Below are 21066 nucleotides of genomic sequence, written 5' to 3' on the forward strand. Positions count from 1 at the left end.
AGTTTTTTTGGGAGTCACCCTGGGTCAGGACATAATAGCAGTGCTGGGCCCACTTGGCTCCATGGAATCAGAAGTCCATGCTGGGCACCAGCCATCCCCCAGTTGGTCCAGTGCCACCCTAAGGCCAGCCCCATGGAAAGTTCCATGGGCGTCTCAGCTGTCACAGCTGATCTGAGCTGGATAGTACTGTCTCCAGTCTCCGTGGGCCCTGCATTAAATGAAGACATCAGTTCTGTCTCACAAGGTCAGGATGCACCACTGAGGAGGAGAAGAACATGCCCAGGGTGTTTCATAGAATCACCACGCTGTCTTCTGTGTGGTGGGACTCATCACACAAAGATCCAGGCACTGCCTGAGAGCAGCAGAGGCTGTCAGCACCCCAGCTGACCATGCTTTTTGTCTACAACCTCCATTCCTTACCTTGGGATGGGGCTCTAGGGTTCCTGGGAGTGCTTAGCATCAGAGGTTCTACCACAAAGCCACCCCTCATTGGTGTTTTGTAGGAAAGGGAGGGGGGATGAGTTTGCCGTAATTGACAAATGCAATCAACTCTAGACTTGGAAACTGTAAACTTCTGTTTAGCAGGTGGTAGCATTTCACAGTGGATACAGAGCACTAGTGTGGGGTCTCATGTAGCCCATGCTAGCCAAGGATAACTGCAGTCTTGATCCTCTCGTCTGCACTCCCTAACGCTGGCATTGCAGGTGTGTGTTCCTGTCACTGCTGCTTCTTGACCTTGGCTGCACAGGGGAGCACACAGGCTTTGAAACCACCTGGGTCTCTGCTCTCCCTGAGGTCCGTAAGGAGTACTCAGACCAAGCACTGTGATTCTGAAGATTTCCTGGTACAATCTAGCATCATCTGTCATAGGCGGACACGTTAAGTTGAAGGAAGGATGGATGGAGTTGGCAGCAGATGAGCTTGTGAGGACGCCTTTATCAGCAGTGACTCTGAGAAGCATTGGCTCACAAGGGCACTCGTCACCCTGGCTGCACAGAAGCTTCTTGGGGTAACCCTTGCTGCCAATGTCTGTCTGCTTCATTCAACGCAGGCCCCGCAGTAGCTCCCACCATGGCTTGGGTCCCAGTCGGGCTTGCCCACCTCCACAGGCATTCTCTTCGGTCTGGTCCCCCCCCCCCCTTGGCTGGGCATCCTGCCTTCTGCTGTCACCACTGTGCCAGTCTCGTCAGAACAGTGTGTGCTAGGGCAGCTCCAAACCTACTGCTTACTGGATCTGACATTAGGCCTACGTCATCCAATCCAATCCCATGAGGTTTTGTCCACTGGTTCTCATTCTGGTCCTCATCAAAATCCAATGTAGCTTCGATGGCCGGGGCGGGTGCCACCTCCACAAAAACCTACTGTTTACTCCCTGGCTGTCTTGAAGGCACTGTAAGGCTGAGAACAGCATCTGACTGACGCAGGAGGCTCCTCTAAGCCACTGCTTCTTTACCTACAGGAGACAAACGCCTGTGCCATAGCAGCTCCAAGGCTAGTCACGGTCTGCTCCTCTGCTGAAGCTCTGGTCAGCTGAGCTGGAGGTTGCTGCAAGGCCAAGGGTGGCTTGACATCCCAAGTCTCACTCTTCCTCTGGTCTTTGGAGTCCCATGAGGCCAGGGCCCCTTGGGTGATTTCCTCAGCAGAGCTACCAGCTCTCCTCCTCAGCACATGGTGGGTCGACATTAGTGCGTGAGAGCTGACCGAGTGCCACCCATGAGCCCTAGGGTGACAATGCCACTGTTTTGTGCATTTTAGCCAATAGGTTTTAGGGGAAGAGATCAATAAAACACTTAGAAAGCATGTTAATCACCCCCCTTTTTTTTCTGAGTTGGGGACTTGTTGCATGGCCTATGGATTCAGGCAGTGCTACTCCTCAGCCTCCTGGGTGCTGAGACTACAGATACATACCACCGTGATTTTTCCAGATAGTGTTGGGGATGAGGCCCAGTACCCTGTGCCTACACACAAAAGCCCTGCCCGTGAGCTACATCCCAGCCGCTCTGGTTTCTTTTTTAATGCCTGTACTGGACATGTGACAATGAGTATGGGTGGCGGTTCTGGGAGAACCTGCAGCCCTGGCTCTACCCGCTGCTTGCCTGGGTTATACTCGTCTTCAAGTGCATCCAATTCAGTCAGGCCAGGGGGACTTGGAAGCTGTTATGTCTCTCAGTGGCTACTGACAGACTCCACATATTCTTAGCAAAACCAAAGCAATGCTTCAAGTCAAACAGCCAAGACTGAGTTTAGTCAGGAACGAATGCAAACTCAGCAGGAAGTGAAAAAGGAAGTCCCTGCCTCTTAACAGATAGATAATGACCCAGCAAGAGTGAATAGCCAAGAAAAACCGCAGTTTATTAAGACTCAACAAAGCGCTGTATTTTTGAAAGCAACCTCTGGTGTGCATCCAACCACCACATTCCATGAGGAGGGGCACTAAGCGCCACAAATGCTTTTTCTTTTAATCTTAAGAGTTAGAGACATTTTAAATTCAAAAGATTAAAAAAAAAAAAAAAAGAAAAAGGGGGGGGCCACAAAAATTGAAACCATCCTTTACTTCATCCCCAGTTTTAAAACATTAGATTTTTGATAACTCAGTGCTAAATGGCAGCATGGCAAGCTGTAGGTCTGGGAGCACACGCACACACACGTACGTATTTGATCTACATACATCAAATAGGACGCACGTGATGGCGATGAGATGCAGTCACTCTGAGGAGGCCGTTCCGGGGGTACATGATGAACCCAGTTGTGCATAGCTCACGATCCTCTAGAGAACCAGCGTTTCTCTGCGGTCCTGCAGGACTTGCTTTCTTCCTTGTTTTGATAAAACCATTAAAAAGCTAATTAAAAAATGTAATGCACAAGTTTCCTTACCACATAGGCAGGGAGTACAATGTTCATATATTTTTTTTAAAACATACTTGAGGGTGTGTTATTTCATTGTCTTTCTTCCTTGCAAAACAATCAAAACATTGATCATCTTTAAAACATAAAGCAATTTTTAATATATAAAGCACTCTTCAAACATCTATTTCTTTTGAGTCCATTATTTGGTAAATATGTAACTGCTACACATTAGAGATTAGGTATTTTTCTTCTTTGTGTGTTTTTTTTTCTGCTTTTCCTTTTTCTTTTTTTTTCTTTTCTTCTTTTTTTTTAAATAACATCTTCAGTGCTAGGAGTTGGGTTTAAAAATACATGAAATGGTGTGGAGCTGCCCCCGGGAGCCCTGGCTTTCCTGAGAGCTAGCCGGCATGTGCAAGACAGAGACCACAATGCCTCATCACCTTGAGGAAGGGTGAAGAAAATTGACAGAGTCCATGATGGCTGGAGGGAACAGCACGCCCCATCCCAGAGCTCTGAAGTAACACATCTGCATTCTGAAAATAGGTTTTTTGTTTGTTTGCTTGTTTTTTTTTTTCCTTTTTTAAAGATGGAAGTCTTTTTTTATTCCTTTTAAATTTTTTAATTTTTTTTTTAAATTTTATTTTAAAGTCTGAAGGAGAAAAAAGGTCTGTAAACAGGTGGGAGCCCAAAGCGCAGCTCCTCCAAAAGCAGTCACAACCCATGTCCAAGTGCTTGTTCCCGCTCCTTGCGGGACACCCATTCTCTACAAGTATCTATGGCCACAGTTCAACAACAGTTTTGTTTTTCTCTTTAACTTTATATTCCAGATGGGAAATGGTGCAATACTCTGGTGATAATCTTCTTGCATTAGTCCACAATGAAAAGCTGCTAAAGGTAGATAGACATATTATTCTCCAGAGATATACACTGTAACTTTAAATGCAATAACAGAGTCCTTGAGTAAACATTTACACATGAATTGTCACCAGCCCCGTCCTGCGAATTCTCTTTACTGTTTAGGATTAGCTAAAGGAAGGGCAGGGACACCTCAGTGCAAAGTCAGAAGCGAACAACGAGAACATTTGACCAATGCAGGGAAAAGCATATACTGAATAAAAGGGAAACCCACAGTTAAATCCCTCACACACTCTCAAACACTCATACAATAAACGCTCACCGTGCAAGCACGCACACGCACACACACTGTTCCACACGCACACACGCACATGTAGGCTATGACGTGGACATTTCCTAGAGCCTGTTTCTGTGCACAGATGTCAACGTGGAAGTGTTCACATTTCGGTATTGGCCTGCTGGGTTCAAGTATTTGCATGTCTGATATGTCTTTTTTTTTTAACTTTTTAAAAATAATTTTTTGGGATAAAAAAAATGACATGAAAAAGTAATGAAACAAGGGTAAATGTGCATAGGCGGATCCAGGGGGACAGAGCATTAGCCACGCCTCAGCTCTGTGCCTGCACAACGCAGCTGCCTGCCCGCCTGCCGCCTCTGGTAATGTGCATAATCGTCACAGGCTCACTTTAAATAGGCTTCAAGTCTCCCCCACCCCGCCATAAAATAACCCTTTCCAGCCCACAGTCTGAAAAGTGCCCTTCATGATAGAACTATTCTAAGCAGCTTTTATACTTAAAACGCAAAATGACAACACACCGTACAAACATAAGACGACATAAAATAAAAAGCTATGAGGAACATCCTGTCGTTAGCACGTGACACTGACCAAACGCAGCCCGCACTGTCTTCAACAGTTCGCAAGGGCTGAGGCCAAGGTTCATCTTCAGAACTGGACAGAGGTACTTGAAGGGGCAGCTTATCCATCAGCTGGAGCCTCAGAGCTGCACCTGGCATGGTCAGCTCTCTCCTCCCCATGAAGGGGACCCCTAGATGGACTCGCCGCTGAGCAGGTCCCCAGGCAGCAGAGTGTTGAGGGGCGTGGGGCTGCCGATCACCCTGGCATCATCAGCACTGGGAGGGCCCCAGAGACTGCTGGAGTACTGGGGCACCCCACCCCACAGCAGCTCACTGCTGCCTTTGCCGCTCAGGCACGGGGTGTTCCAGTGGGCAGTGTCGCTGCGCACTAGGCCATGGGTGCTGCCCGAGGAGCCCAGCCTGGGCTGGCTGCCCCCGCTGCTGGACTGCCAGCTGGAGGTGGGTGGGAGGGCTTGGCCTTGGGCCAGGAACCGGTTCACTTCATCTTCACCAGCAAACTCAGCCAAGATGGTGGTGTTTCCCAGTACACACCTAGAAGGCAAGAGGCTGGGTAAGTGTCATTCTGAGTCCTGAGTCTGTGCTACCAGGAAAGACAGACAAAAGTATCGTGCCACACGCTATCACAACGACCTAGCCGTGTGGCTGTGCTGTCACTGTTAACTCTAAGCTAGATAATGAATTTGGCAGCCACAGAGGACTGGTGTGCTGTGCAGTGGGGATGCAGCTGGCAGCAGTGTCCTCCACCTCCAGAGCAGGTCTTTTTGTATTCTGCATGAAAAGCAGCACCCTCAAGTGGGCACTGGGCTGCTGTAGTCCTGGAGCCTGGGTGACTAGAGGTTCCTTTTTGGACTTTTCCAAGGGGACAAACAAACACAAAACAAACCCAGTGACTCCGTGGAGACACAGGAAGAAGATGACTGTCTACAAGCTAAGCCAGAAGGAGTAAAGTCTGTCCATATTTTTTTGATCTTGGATTTCCAAGATCAGGGCTAGGAAAGGACAGAGTTCTGCCCAGGGCACCACCTGTGCAGCAGTGTGGGGTGGTGCCACAACAATCGCTCCCCCATCTAACAACACTGGGCACTGGTGGCTACTCAGCAGAGAGGGGACTGAGGAAAAAACATACATGTGCAGAGACTTTTGGGCCTTGGCGGCTTCTTCTTTGGAGCTGTAACGGACCACAGCATTGCCTTGGGTCAGATTCAGGTGGAATGTGATGAGAGGCCCATGCTGTAAACACAGCGTCCGCAGAGTAGAACCGTCAATCTGAGGAGGAAGCAAAGGGCAGAACACGCTTTCCCTCAAGCTCTTGCTGTGTTCTGCAATAGCAATATGGAAACGGGGTGTGTGCATACCAGAATATACTTCCTTTGACAGGCTAGTGATGGCAACTGCCACTGGAAGGTACCTTTGCGGCCAGGCATCTGTAGTGTGGGCTACTGCAGTTACAGTAGTCAGAGGCAAGGGCCAAAGTTCCATTTTGAGTTCTGCAGTTTGCAAAAGGTATAGCAGCAGCCTGGTAGCCTGGAGGTGACAGGCTAGTTCTGTGACAGAGAATGGTGCCTACAAGCTGACATATGCCTGAGGTGGCCAAATCCCTTTGAATGGGTAAGATGAAGGTTCTCTTTATAAAAGTATGTTTTTCAGCTTTTGAAGGGCAACTAAGTCACCAGGAGCATGGCTGAGAGAAGTGCCTGGCTGAGTCTGCCCACACTTACCTGTTATTCACACTTGCCTCAGCCACTGTAGGCTCTGAAGAAAGATGCCTGCCTGACACAGGTACCTGCTCCAGGGGTACAGCAGCAGGTACCTCTTGGCCATAAGCAGCTACTCAAGGGTATGACATGACAGCCCCCGACCTGGCAGCACTTGTACCTGGGGTGTGAGGTTGCGCAGAACGAGCCAGCTGCTTGTTCTTCCTGAGGTGTCAGTACTCCAAGCAGAACCTGTGTAACAAGTCAATGGATCAAGAACTCAACCCACAGGCCATATTTCTAGTCTGACCTAAAACATATAGCAAGCTCTAGTCTTTGGACCCTGTGGAAGCCATAGCATCTTTTCATAAACCCAATCTTATAACCACAGCAGATTTCACCCAAGGCCCATGAAAATCCTGACTTCCCAAGTATGTCTGCCAGCCTAGGAGGCTTGTCTGTGCCATAGGGGTAGTAGGTTTGACGGGGTACCTGAGAGTCACTTGGAAAGTTCTACTCTACCTTGTGCTATCCCAGCCCCAGGCAACACACTAAAGTCCCACTTGTTACAGAAATGAACACAGCAGGGCAGGACTGCTGCAAAAAGACTGGACACTGCTCTTAATCTCCACAGCTGCCTGTGCTGCCGACGGAGCCCAGTGACTGCCCATGTGTGGTGGAGGGACTCTACAGAGCTGTACAGCACTTCTGAGGGACCCTGATTCTGGTATGGAAAGCCCTTATATTTCTATGGAATCTTGTGAAGAAATTAAGAGCCCTGTGCTGACTGAGGTGGGTGGAAAGCCTAGAATGGCTGAATTGTCTTTCCGAGGACACAGTCCATGTGGTATATGCCCTACAGGTTTATGATGCTCCAGCTCTTTCTTAACTTCTCGGGCTCCAGGGGTCTGATAATAGGCCTGGGATAAAACAGGTGCATCCCTAAAGCATGTATGGAGCAGCTTCTCATACCCTGTACCCTGTCAACAGGAGGTGCAGTGCTTACCCGAGGAGTAGGAGCTGGTCCAGCCTAGGGGGCTGGTGCCCCACGTAGAGGAAGGCTTGGGATTGGCTAAGCCTGGAGGTGGCCTGGTGGGTGCAGTAGTGTTTCTGGGTACCTTCCACAACTCATGAGACAGTGAGGCTTGTGTGTGAGAGGCTGGGCCCGAGGACCACGTTGATTTAATGTCTGACAGTTTACCTGGAAGGAGAAAAAGAGAGACTGTGCACTGCGCACACCCAGAGAAGTGAGTGTGGCTGTGGAGTGACGGAGTCCTGCAGAAGGGAGGGCAGCAGTGACAGAGCATCATGTGTCTTTTGTCTCATGCTGCCCTGCCTCTGGGTGGCCCAAGCCAGCCTCATGGGCTGATGGGACAGTGACCGTGCCACTGCACCCAGCATTACTCTCTTCTCATTTCTGCTATGAAATACTGTGTGTGCCCTGTGTAGACTTGGCTGATACTTTATCAGTTTGCTAACCTTCGCTACGAAGAAAATAGAGTTCTGAAGATTAATCTTTTTTATTTATTAATTTTTGTGTTTGCTTGAGATAGGGTCTTCCCATGTAGATCTCTGTGAGTTCAAGGACAGGCTCCAAAGCTAATGAGAAACTCTGCATCAAAAAACCACACACACAAAAAAAAACCCCAAAAAACTAACAACAACAACAACAACAACAACAACAACAAAAACAAAAAAAGGAGAGAGGGTCTTCCTATGTAGCCTAGGTTGGCCTTGAGCTTATATTATTATATTATATTATATATTATATTATTATATTATATTATATTGAGCTTATATTATTATATTATTATGGTAATCCTGCTGCCTTTGCCTCCCAAGTGCTAGGCTTACAGGTGTACATGCATAAAATACCTGATTATTTGGTGTTGGGAATGGAGCCCAGGGTTTAGTGAATGCTAGGCAAGCGGTCTATCAACTGAGCCACACCCAGTCCTCCCAAGTTCAGTCTTTAACTAATCAGCAAGCTGTGCTGGGATGGTCGTGGTGTACACAGATGCTTCTTGTGCAGTCTCTAGGAGCACTAGTCCCCAGTCAGAGTAATGCTTCTTCTGACAGACAGATACTTCCACCACAACCACTATGATCTCCCAAGTATCTAGAGATCTCTTTATCTACTTCCAAAGATGTTTCCACTGCTTCTGGATCGAGATGTAACACCAGGTGGGGATGCAGTAACTGGAACTCATTGGGAGAAACACAAAAGCAATGGACACCACCAGCCCCAGTTCCTTTATCTGCTCAAGCTCAACTGAACAGCCACTAAGACACGTTTGTAATACCCCGGGGCTGGATAATAGGAGGACCACAGTCTCACAGTGAACACAGGCTAGACACACTGGAAACCAAATGCTATCAAGAAAGGTGATTTTTGCCTTTTTTCTTTAGCTACTTCCCAGTGGAGGTATAAAAGGTTTAAGCACACTTCTTTGTCAAATCAGAAGGAGTGAAAACAATCCAGCAGCACTGGCTTTGCATTCTTAGCATGATGCTAGAGCACATGAACATCGCTTTCCTCCCCAGGCCCATGTGGGGTGTTATGGGAGTCCCCAAGGGAGCAGAGGCCTCAAGAACACTTTCCTGAGGCAGCTCTGTGCAGCAAGGTATACCATACCAGTTTAAAATCTGGATGAGATTTGACGGCATAGCAAGACAGTGTGTGTACACACATCTTATGTCTTTATCTTAAGGAAAGTTTTATAAAGCCTGGTGTGGTTTATTTACAGCACTAGGGAGGCAGAGGCAGGGGGATCTGTTTGAGTTCAAAGTCAGCCAGCTACATAGAGAAACTAAATTTTTTTTTAAAAATATAATAAACAGTTCTTGGGGCTGGAGAGATGGTTCAGAGATGAAAGAGCACTGCCTGCTCTTCCAGAGGTTCTGAGTTTAATTCCCAGTAACTACATGGTGACTCACAGCCATCTACACTGAGATCCGTTCTCCACTTTTTTTTTTTAAAGATTTATTTATTTATTATGTATACAATGTTCTGCCTGCATGTTGGCACCAGATCTTATTACAGGTGGTTGTGAGCCACCATGTGGTTGCTGAGAATTGAACTTAGGACCTCTGGAAGAACAATCAGTGCTCTTAACCGCTGAGCCATCTCTCCAGCCCTGTTCTCCACTTTCTTTTACTCTAGAAGAAATGATTTATTGAGGAGCTGTGAGGTCTGCAGTGTCACAAGAGTGTTTCAAATACAACTGACAGGTCAGCGGAACATGGGTGCACGTGGAGCCAGGGCTCACAGTGGGACTGCTGCAGTTAAGCAAAAACCTACACTGCTGCCTGCCTTTGCAGGTTCAAAGAGTCACAGACCTTTGTCACTGTGGTGAGAAAGGAGCAGCTGAGCTACTCAGGTAGGACCTACAAACTATGTGGTCTTCATCACTCCATGAGGAGACATTTTCACCCCCATTCTGCAAGTGAGGACACACATTCCCACTGCTGAGATGGTCAAGTCCCTGCCTTCTTTATCATATGTGGCCTCCCTATCCAGGAGGAGCAGGTGGGGAAAACCCTGTAGAACCAAGCAAGCACTAAGATGGGTGGTAGGCAGCATGCAGTGAGCAGTAAGGATGGGGCACAAGGAGCTTGGCATGACACAGAGTCGGGAGGAAGACGAGATTGTGTTGCCCAGCTCCTAGGAAAGCCTACAATAGACCTTTTTTTTGAAAGTTCCAGAAAACCAAATGAGGTAGGAGTGTTTCTATCTATCTGTTGTTTCATTGGCTAATTAAGAAACTGCTTGGCCTGATAGGTCAGAACATAGGTGGGTTGAGCAGACAGAACAGAATGCTGGGAAGAAAGGAAGTGAGGCAATCGCCATGCCTCTCCTCTCTGGGACAGTTGCCCTGAAGCCAACCACCAGGTCAGACATGCCGAATCTTTCCCGGTAAGCCACAACCTTGTGGTGCTACACAGATTATTAGAAATGGGTTAATCAAGATGTGAAAGTTAGCCAGTAAGAGGCTAGAGATAATGGGCCAAGCAGTGTTTAAATGAATACTATTTGTGTGTTGTTATTTCAGGGCATAAGCTAGCCAGGTAGCTGGGAGCTGGGCGGGAGGAAAAACAGGCCTGCCTGCAACTCCTTCTACAACCAAGATAACACAGTATATATGGGCAATGCAGGAATCCCCTGAAGTGGGCAAGTCACAAGGGAGAGAACCACTGACAAGACAGCTAAACCCTAGGCCAGGATGCTGAAGGATCATGGGAATTTTCCCTACTGAAAGGATAATAATTTAAATATAGGGCAATTCTCATTCTTTTATAGCTCAAACAAAAGACACAAAATTAAAAGAAAATCAAACTCCTCAATATAAACTCTGGTATACATAGAAACAAGAGAACTTTTCTGAGTCTCTCCCTCCCTCCTTCCCCCTCCCCCTCCCTCTCCCTCTCTCTCTCTGGTGTTTTGAGACAGTTTCTCTGTGTTAACTACCCTGGTTGTCTTGGAACTCACTCTGTAGACCAGCCTGGCCTCAAATTCAGAGATTTGCCTGCCTCTGCTGCCTGAGTGTTGGGATTGATTAAAGGTGTGCTCCACTATTGCCCAGCATCAGCCTATCTCTTAATCCCAATTCCTTCAGGGACCTGGGGTAATAGGGAGGCATCCATCCCGACCACTGTGTATGCCCAGAGCCACAGCATTCTACTCTGAGAGACCCTGTCCCTGCATCTGTAGGGCCTCTGGGGATTTGGGCTACCCGTGTGACCCCTTGGTTCCTCATGGCTTGGTTTGGGTCTCGACATCTCTCTTTTTCACAAGCATGTAAAGAAATCAAGACCCTGTAGAAAGTGAGGATGGGGTTGGTGACAGTTCTGTGGCAGAAAGCAGAGCACAAAGAACTCCTCCAACTGGGACCCAGGCACAGCTGTGCTGCCACGCCCACTGACACAACAGAAAGCCATGGTTCCCCGCAGTCGGCTGCACTACTGTGCACATGCTATGATCTCTACAGCGGACAGTGACTCCTGTGCTGTGGGTCTTGAGTTTTAAAAGATATCTGCTCTACCAATAATTCTAAATTACTTCCTCAGCTCACTGAAATCATCAGCCTAAGGTCACAAAATGAAAGACTGAGCCTTTCAGAGATGTCCCTTTACAGTAAGTAACAGAGTGGAGTTTAGCAGGGACCTCCTGGTTTGAAAATGTTTTGTTTCAACAGTGAAATCTATCTCATAAAATCATGTCCCTCCCTCTTCAGATGAACCAAGTCTTATAAAATGACCTTGCAAAACTGAGCCCACCAGTCAGTCTGGCTGCTGCTCACTTCTCAAGGGTTCAAACCAAAACAGCACCAATCAAATACTGGGGCTTGGTACTTTTTTTTTTTTCTTGAAATAGGGTTTGTCTGTTCGTTTGTGTAACTATGGCTGTCTTAGAACTTGCTCTATAGAGGATGCTGGCCTCAATTAACAGAGACATGCCTGTCTCTGCCTTCTGAGTGCTGGGATTAAAGGCATGTGCCACTACTGCCTGGCTCTGAATCTTTTAAAATACAGATCAGAATTCAATACCATGGCAATAATAATAATAATAATAATAATAATAATAATAATAATTAAAAAAAAAACTTAATCAAAATGTTGAGGCTCGGCAGTGGTAGCACACGCCTTTAATACCAGCACTTGGGAGGCAGAGGCAAGAGGATCTCTGTGAGTTCGAGGCCAGCCTGGTCTACCAGAGCTAGTTCCAGGACAGGCTCCAAAGCTACAGAGAAACCTTATCTCGAAAAACCAAAAAATAAATAAAATGTTCAACAAAGTCAGAAATGTTGGTGTCATTTATATAATTTCAGTAGTTAGCTAAGGCAGTAGGATAGGAAAGTTCAAGGCTAGCCTGATTTAGAGAGTAAGTCTGAGGTCAGCCTGGGCTATATGAAACCCTGTTTATAAAAATAAAGCTAGGGGCTGGAAATATGGCTCAGTGGTTGAGAGTACTACCTACTCTTCCAGAGGACCCAGGGTTCAATTCCCAGCAACCACATGGCAGCTCACAACGGTCTGTAACTCCAGTTCTAGGGGATCTAACACCCTCACACAGGTATACATGCAGGCAAAAACACTAACGTACATAAATAGATAATATGCAAATAAATTATTAAAAACAAACAAACAACCCCCCCCCCCAAACAAACCAGTAAGAGTAACAAAAACAAAAACAGGATATGGTGGTACACGATTATATTCCTAATAAGAGGATCAAGAGTTCAAGGTCATTCTCAGTTACACAGTATACTCAGAACTACATGAGACCTGTCTCAAAACCTCTGAAACAAACCTCCAAAATAATAATTAACCCTCCCCCACAGATCCAAAACCCCTCATATCCAATATCCCAAAAAATATAAACAAGCATCATGGTCTAAGTACATAAAATGAGCTCAACAGAGCTGTGGGCGCTGTCTTTCCTTTGGGCACGAGTGTCGTCTTGCTGTAGTTTGGATCTCAGTTCAGTCACTCAAAAGGTTCTGTGGGGGAAGCTGTCCACCTGCTGACCTAGAGTGAGTACAGCAGCACTGGTGCAGGGTGTGCCTACCAGACGTCCCCGTCAGAGGAGCCCTAGGTGACAAGTGTTTCTAGCATTAAGCACCTGGCAGAGGATGGCCTGAGTCACCGCTGAGCACTTTTGCAAATGCTCATGACCCTAAAGTTACATCTTTGATAGGTGGTGTAGGAGTTCCTTCTGTGTTGCTTTCACTGGTTAATGAATAAAGAAACTGCCTCGGCCTAGTTGATAGGGTGGAACTTAGGTAGGTGGAGAAGACAGAACTGAATGCTGGGAGGAAGAAAGCAGACTCAGAGAGAAGCCATGGATCCTTTGCCTGGGATGGATGTTGGTTAGAATCTTGCTGGTAAGCGACAGCCACGTGGCAATACACAGATTAATAGAAATGGGCTAAATCAAGATGTAAGAGTTAGGAAATAAGAAGTTAGCGCTAAAGGGCCAAGCAGTGTTTTAATGACTACAACTTCTGTGTGGTTGTTTCAGGTGTCAGCTAGCCAGGCAGTTGAGAAGAACAAGTGGGTCCCTCCTACAGATAGGACAGGCCATGGACACATAGAGCTTCAAGCCAACAGGCTAGTTGGCCATTTCTTTAGTGCTGAACTCGATTCTGCTTTCTTGCCTTGTTCTGGTAGCTGCTGCCTTTCCCAGGCTTGGATTCCTTTCTGCTCTCTAGGTCTATCACCTTTATCAAGAATGTATCAACTGGAAGATGGCTGCTCTCATGCCTACAATGCACTTATTTCTCTAGGCCACCTATGCCACACCTTGGGCAGATAGTACAAGTCACTCAGAATGAATGCTCCTAGTGCCAATCAGTGCTGAGGGATCACTCACTGCCCCACTGAAGCATGACTCAGGCACCTCAGGATACCTAGCAACTGCCCCAGGGCAGCTGGAGAGGAAGGTGCTCTGTATGCATACAGGCTTCCATTCAAAGCTGACCATATTAAAGAGCCAGAGGTGCACCCCCCAAAAACAGAAGGCTCTAAGTAGTGGCCTTCCTGAATATTTGGGTAACTGATGGCAGCTTGATGGGTGACAGGCTACTTTGGAAAGATGGTTCTTCCATTACCATCAACAAGTAGCCCTCTCAGCAAATGCCTCCCAGGATGACCTCCACTGTGAAAATCCTACGTTCATGCTCTTCTAGTTTTCCAGTGTGGCCCGGTACTACTCTGCACCCTGATATCTAAAAGAGGCTGTGCCAAACATCCGCATCAATAATGAGGCAGGAAACAGACCAGAGCTGGGTGTGGGAGTATACTTCATCACACCTTTGATCCCAGCACTCAGGAGGCAGAGGCAGGGATTTTTGAGTTTGAGGTCAACCTGGTCTACAGGGGCTGGAGAGATGGCTCAGAGGTTAAGAGCACTGACTGTTCTTCCAGAGGTTCTGAGTTCAATTCCCAGCAACCACATGGTGGCTCACAGCCATCTATAATGAGATCTGGTGCCCTCTTCTGGCATGCAAGCATACATGGAAGGAATGTTGTATACATAATAAACAAACAAACAAACAAACAAACAAAGAAATAAAATATTTCAACCTGGTCTACATAATGAGTTCTAGAATAGCTAGGAAAACACTGTAAGACCAGGGGTGGGGAGAATGAACAAAGGCTCAATTTCCTTCCAGTTTAAAGAGATTTCAAGAAAAACACTGTTTCCGGGTGGTGATGGCACACATCTTCAATCCCAGTACTCAGGAGGCAGAGACAGGCTGAGTGATGTGGGATGCCCTTCTGTATGCTGTGAACATGTTCTACTACCATTGGTTAATAAAGAAGATGATTTGGCCAATAGCCAAGAAGAATACAGCCAGGCCAGAAATCCAAGCAAAGATAAAGAAGGTGGAGTCTGGGAGACGCCAGGAACTTCAAGTCAGACCAGGACAGCCAGGACTGTTATACAGAGAAACCAAACCGTCTTGAAGCCCCCCCCACACAAAAAAGTGAGAGGAAGAAAACAAAAACAAAAACAAACAAACAAACAAACAAAAAACCTTGTCTGAAAGACAGATGACCAAAGCTGTGATTGCCTAACGCAATGGTTAAAAAGTGATGTGATGACTTGTGGTTGAAGATTCCTCTACAGATGTTTTCATTTGTTTGTTTTTCTAGCCAGGGTTTCTCTATGTAACAGTCCTGGCTGTCCTAGAACCCACTATGTAGACCAGGCTAGCCTCAAGTTCACTAAGATATGGCCGCCTCTGTCTCCCAAGTGCTTGGATGAGAGGCATGCGCCACCACCGTGAGTCCTACACAATGTTGGGTTTTGTGTCTGTGGATTAGGTACAGTGTTTGAAGCACCTGTGTCCTGAGCACATGGTAAAGGACACCTGAGCTGTGCTGCGCTAGCCCATCCAGCACAAGCAGATGCCTCAAGTCAGTCTCCTCACAGGCTTAGCCAGGAATCCTCTGACACCACAATCAGATGATGCCTCTCTGGGAGCCTGGAGACCCACCCACAGAAGGCAGGGTGATGGCCCTCCTCACCTCCACTCTTGAGGAGGTAGCGATTCACATCCTGGATGGTGGTGTTGATGGTGGGTCCAGTAGGGACACTGCCAGGAGTGACATCAGGGTCATTCTCAGGATCAATATTCTGAAGTCCTTTCCAAGGAACTCCGGGATGAAATTCTGTTCATGGAAAGCAAAATGAGGATGCATACTAGAGCACCTTCATGTTGCATCATGACACTTAAATTAATTTTTCATATTTGTAGAAATTTAGAAAATCTGAATTAGGCTCACAGGCACTCCTTCCTTAGATTTAATGAACTCTAAGTTTATTAGATTGGTCATTCTTTTGGAACAAACTAAAAACAGCTACCAGGTAGGAGTTGGTGTCCCTTACTTACCACTCCCCTTTGCCACTCACCTACTCCTGTCATGAACGGGGAAGCTACACAACAATGCACACTCTGTCCATTCTCAATGGAAACCCCAAGCTATGGACTTTAGACCCAGGCTCCCACAGCCCTAACTGCTATCCTAGGGTTAGGGTACATCTGCATCTACTGTTGCTCATGAGTATGTGCAGTCTTACCTGGGGGCCAGCTGATGCTGGAGCCGTTTGAGATTTTATCACTGTCAGATTTGGCACGTGACCAGCTATGGGGAACAGCTACTGGAGGACTGGCTGGTGACTCACTGTTCTGGATTAAATCGTACCGGCCATAGGAGTCATCAATGGAGGACTTACCTGGAGGCCCAATGCTTAGACCTCCAGGGATAGCACCTACAGAACAGGACCAGGAACCAAGTGAACATTCTGTCAAAGACCCCTGGGGATACACTGCAGTCTTCCCTTCCAGGACCAGTACCTCACTCACCCCTTGCAGTCACATGGACTGTCAGCCTTAAGCTGTTTAGGGTTCTCTAAGAATTGTCAGTTGGCCCAAATATGGTCTTTAGATGATTACATTTTTTGTGGTGCGAAGCATAGAACCTAGGACATTGTGCATGCTCAGCCAAGCTTCTACCCGAGAATACTGACTAACCCATTATTATTATTATTATTATTATTATTATTATTTTCTTGAGACAGGGTTTCTCTGCACGGCCCTGGTTGTCCTAGGACTAACTCTATAGACCAGGCCAGCCTCAAACTCAATGAAACTCACCTGTCTCTGCCTCCCCAGTGCTGGGATTAAAGGCGTGAATCTAATCCAAGACTTCATACATGCTAGGGAAGTACTCTACTATTGAACTTTATTTTTTGAGATGGTATCATAGTCTGGATTGGACTTGAACTTCCTATCTAGTTAAGAATAATCCTAAACTCCTAATCTTACTGCTTCTACCTCCCCAAATGCTGGGGTTATAGCTGTGTGCCACTATAACCTAATTTAGTTTGTCAGGTTGGAAGGTTTGTTTCTTTTTAAGATATGGTCAGTCCAATACTGGCTTTAAACTTGCTGTATATACTGGACCTTTCTATATCTACCTCTCTAGTGCTAACTAAGATAAGAGGCATATACCACCAAGCTTGGTGCTGTACACTTTATCCCAGGCTTCTTGCAATCCACACAAGAACTCTACCAACTGAGCTATTGCCTCAGCACAGAGATGTATAAAATTTTTTGATTTGTGTGTGTACACCCACGTGCTTGCACAGAGGCCAGAGGTGTCCTTGGACATGGTCTCTCACTGAATCTGGAGCTAATAAGTTAGTGGTCAGCAAGTCCAAGGTACCCTCCCACCTGCTCCAGGAATCACTGGGGTTACAGGTATATGCAACCACACAGGATCTCATGCTTCTGCAGCAAGTGCTCCTACCTGCTGAGCCAACTCCCCAGTGACACTCTCTCCCACTTTTAAGAGACCTGCCCAGGCAGGTTTGAAAACTTGGGCTCAAGTGATCATACTGTCTTGGCCACTTGACTAAATTCATGTCACGTACCCAGTGAATATTAATGACTCTGTCTGTCTGTCTGTCTGTCTATTTTCTATCTAGCTATTATTCATCCATCCATCCATCGAGCTGAAGTCTCTCTTTGCAGCCCTGGTTGTCCTGGAACTCACTATATGTAGACCAGACTGGTCTCAAATTCAGAGATCTTCCTGCCTCTGCCTTCAGGAGCTATTATTAAAGGTGTATGACATTATGCCTTTTGTGCTCTGGCTATAAATTTAGATTCTTGGATGACCCCTAGCTACATTGTAAATCATTTTTATAAAGATTTATTTGTTTATTATGTATACAGTGTTCTGGCATGTATGCTTGCAGGGCAGAAGAGGGCACCTGATCCCATTACAGATGGTTATGAGCCACCATGTGGTTGCTGGGAATTGAACTCAAGCCCTCTGGGAGAGCAGTCAGTGCTCTGAGCCACCTCTCTAGCCCCCATTGTAAATCTTATCGAAAAAAATTTTTTTTTTGAGATAGACTTCATGAAATACAGACTGGCCTCCAACTTATAAGTAGCCAAGGATGGCCTTGAACACCTGGTTCTCCTACCTCTACCTCCCAACTGCTGGGATTACAGGTGTGCACAGAACACTCCTATCCCCTTAAGCTGGAAATCTTTATATCTTGGGAAGTTGCCCACTTTTTTTTTTTTTTTTTTTAAGTCTTTCTGGGGATAAAGTAAGAGTCTTCCTGGTTAGTGATCATGTTTGCTGGTATCTCTACACCGCCTCTTTCTGCAGGGGTGCTCTTAATATGCAAGAACAAAGTGGGCACTGATTTATAGATAATAAACCAAAATTGACAAGGCCAGGTAAAGGGCACAGATGTTACATGGAGATTTTCTTGCTAAATTAAGCATTAGGGAATTTAATTTTCTTTTTAGATTATTTTCTAACTTTTGTTCCTTTCCAGTTCAGGGGATAGAACCCAGGTACTCAAGTGTCTGAGAATAGTTCCCTGCCACTGAGCCATACCCTAACCCACTGTAGGCTAACCTGGTGATTAGCAGTTTTGTTTCTTTCTCTTTTCTGAGTATTTCTTTTTGTGTTTTACTTTTTTTAAAGATGATTATTTTTAGTACTATTTTATGTATTTGTATATCCAGGCGTGGGTATATGCATGTGAGTGTAGGTACCCATAGAGGCCACACAGCTTCAGTTACAAGCAGTCGTAAACCATGCAATACAGGTAACAGAACTCAGCTCAGGTCTTCTGTAAGTGCAGTACCTGATCTTGCTGAGCTCTCTCTCCAGGCCCCATAGGAGTTACAAGGGCTCTGACCTAGCCTCTTTATTTTTATTGGTTTTTCGAGTCAGGATTTCTCTATAGCTTTAGAGCCTGTCCTGGAACTCACTCTGTAAACCAGGCTGACCTTGAACTCACAGAGATCCACCTGCCTCTGCCTCCCAAGTACTGGGATTAAAGGCAAGCACCACTGACTTATCTTCTTTGGTACGTTTGGAACTCAAGATCTGACGGTTGACCTTGCTGGTCGACCTTTGCCGGTCCTGTGTGATGGTAACTGCCTTTCTTCTGCTTTTGGAGCTGCATTCATAGAACTGCACAGAATCAACATGTGATACTTCAAACTACCCCATCATTAAGTCAACTACAACCTGGTGTGGGGCAGGCACTTACCCAGGACATACATACCATGCTTGCTAGGGTTCTGGTCCAGGGGAGAAGCAGCACTAGACAAGTTACCCATGGAGTTGGGATGTGTCCACTGAGGGAGGCGTGACTGGGACTGAGATGAGTCCTTTACAGACAAACCACTGCTCATGTCTATACTGTTGACATTCATGTTTGGGTTCAATCCAGCTGAAAACACAGGCATTATTAGTATTTTGCCTCTTCCCTGAAGATCTCACTATGAGAGCCCTGGAGGGTCACCCTCTACCTTTAGACACAGCCATACACTTCCATTGTAAATCCACCCCCTGCTTCTATGGTTTTTTGGAGACAAAGTCTCACTATGTAGTCCCTCATTGGTCTCCAACTAAGAGTTGACTGACCCTGGCTCTAGCCATGAACCATATGCCTACATTCCTCTGCCCCCCCCCCCTTTTTAAAGATTTATTTATTTATTATGTATACAACATTCTCTCTCGATGTATGCCCACAGGCCAGAGGAGGGCGCTAGATCTCAGTATAGGTGGTTGTGAGCCACCATGTGGTTGATGGGAATTGAACTCAGGACCTCTGAAAGAGTAGCCAGTGTTCTGAGCCATCTCTCCAGCACCCCCCCCCCTTTTTTTTTTGAGATAGGATCTTAACATGTATCTTCTTACTTCTGGGTCTTAAATGCTGAGATTACAAGAGTACACCTGGCTCAACTGTATTTATTAAATATAAATATAAACTATATATTTCTTTATACTTATAACTATTTATATAACTATAAATATTTAATATAGAAATCTTTAATATATATTTAACATAGCTATATTAAATATATATGTGTGTGTGTGAATATGTGAGTGTGCATGTATGGGTGCTTTTCCTGCATGTATGCCTGTATATCACTTACATGCTTGGTGCCCACAGAGGCCAGAAGAAGTCAGATGCCCTTTAACTGGCATTACAGATAGTTTATAAGCCACCATGTAGGTGCTGGGAATCAAGCCCAGTCCTCTGGAAGAAGAGCCAGTGTTCTTAAGCACTCCAGTCGCTCCTGAATTAAGGTGAGCATGCTACTAGCCTTCAGGGCACATGGCTCACACGCCTCCCCTGCCATCTGTGCTGGACACCAGGGTTCTGAGGTCCAAACAGGGCATGTCAGATGAGTCCACAGCACCATGTGCGAACTACCAGATCAAGCAAATTGCCTCCAAGTCTTGACACACCACCTAAAGCTGGTCAGGACAACGTGAGCCTGCAGAAGCCAGCACTAATGAAGCTTATGAGTTAAACAGTAAACAACTTTTCAGGAACTCTGTGCGTGTGGGTGCTGCTCTCTACCCACCTCTGGAATGGTGAGCTAATGTTTGGGGGGGATCAGGCAAGAAGAGCACTATGCTAGGATAATAAAGATTACTACTCACTGAACTTTTTTGCCTGCTAGGATAATAAAGATTACTACTCACTGAACTTTTTTGCCTGGGTTTCAATTTTAAATTTCTCTCTCTCTCCCTCTCTTTCTTTCTTTGGTTTCTTGAGACAAGGTTTCTCTGTGTACCCTGGCTGTCCTGGAACTCACTCTGTAGACCAGGCTGGCCCTGAACTCACAGGTTGCCTCCAAGTAGGATTAACTACTGTCCAGACTATTTCTTTGTTTTGGAACATGACCTCGCTACCCTGTTATTTGCTATACAGACCAGCCTAATCTTTAACTGACAGCAGTCCTCCTGCCTCAGCTTCTTAATGCTGAGAACATGTTTTTTGTTTGTTTGTTTTTTTGAGATAGGGTTTCTCTTTAACTTTGGAGTCTGTCCTGGAAGTAGCTTTTGTAGACCAGGCTGGCTTTGAATTCAGAGATCTGCCTGCTTCTACCTTCTGAGTGCGAGGATTAACGGTGTGCATGAACACAGGTGTATTTATCTTTAGTTTATCACGGTGACAGTGAACCTTTCCTTCTTGAGAGTTCTTAAGGTCACTGGGTTACTGTTCCTGTTGACACGATCAAGTCCGTCAGGCAAGAGACACTGAAGCCCACACTGTCTGAATGGGAGAAGGGAGATCCTAGAGTAACGTGTGCTTCTGGTTTCCTGCCACACCATGTTTAGTTCCTAAGTGGCCTTCAGCATCAGTGCTGCTATAGCAAAAAGCCAGGAGCCAACAGGACAGACCATTTTGCAAGTAAAGTTTCCTATAGCTAATAAGCTGCTTATTTTAAACATGTTA

General features: G+C 46.1%; 1 protein-coding gene across 5 annotated transcripts in view; it reads right to left on the reverse strand.

Annotated features, from left to right (window-relative positions):
- Positions 1-557: 557 nt before the first annotated feature.
- Tnrc6c (trinucleotide repeat containing adaptor 6C) overlaps positions 558-21066 on the reverse strand; it is a 117591-nt gene continuing 97082 nt past the window's right edge. For 2 of the 5 annotated variants that reach the window (XM_038326465.1, XM_038326463.1), the window contains exons 16-22: positions 18862-19044; positions 15859-16050; positions 15306-15449; positions 7279-7473; positions 6454-6524; positions 5705-5844; positions 558-5109 (exon numbers count right to left, since the gene is read on the reverse strand). In XM_038326465.1, the coding sequence (XP_038182393.1) occupies positions 4749-5109; positions 5705-5844; positions 6454-6524; positions 7279-7473; positions 15306-15449; positions 15859-16050; positions 18862-19044 (1286 nt within the window). In that variant the 3' untranslated portion in view covers positions 558-4748. The remainder of the gene's footprint in view (positions 5110-5704; positions 5845-6453; positions 6525-7278; positions 7474-15305; positions 15450-15858; positions 16051-18861; positions 19045-21066) is intronic. The other 3 variants (XM_038326464.1, XM_038326466.1, XR_005285044.1) reach the window with 2 other exon arrangements.

This window comes from Arvicola amphibius, chromosome 4 (genome assembly GCF_903992535.2).
Source record: "Arvicola amphibius chromosome 4, mArvAmp1.2, whole genome shotgun sequence".
In the NCBI taxonomy this organism is placed as follows: Eukaryota; Metazoa; Chordata; class Mammalia; order Rodentia; family Cricetidae; genus Arvicola; species Arvicola amphibius.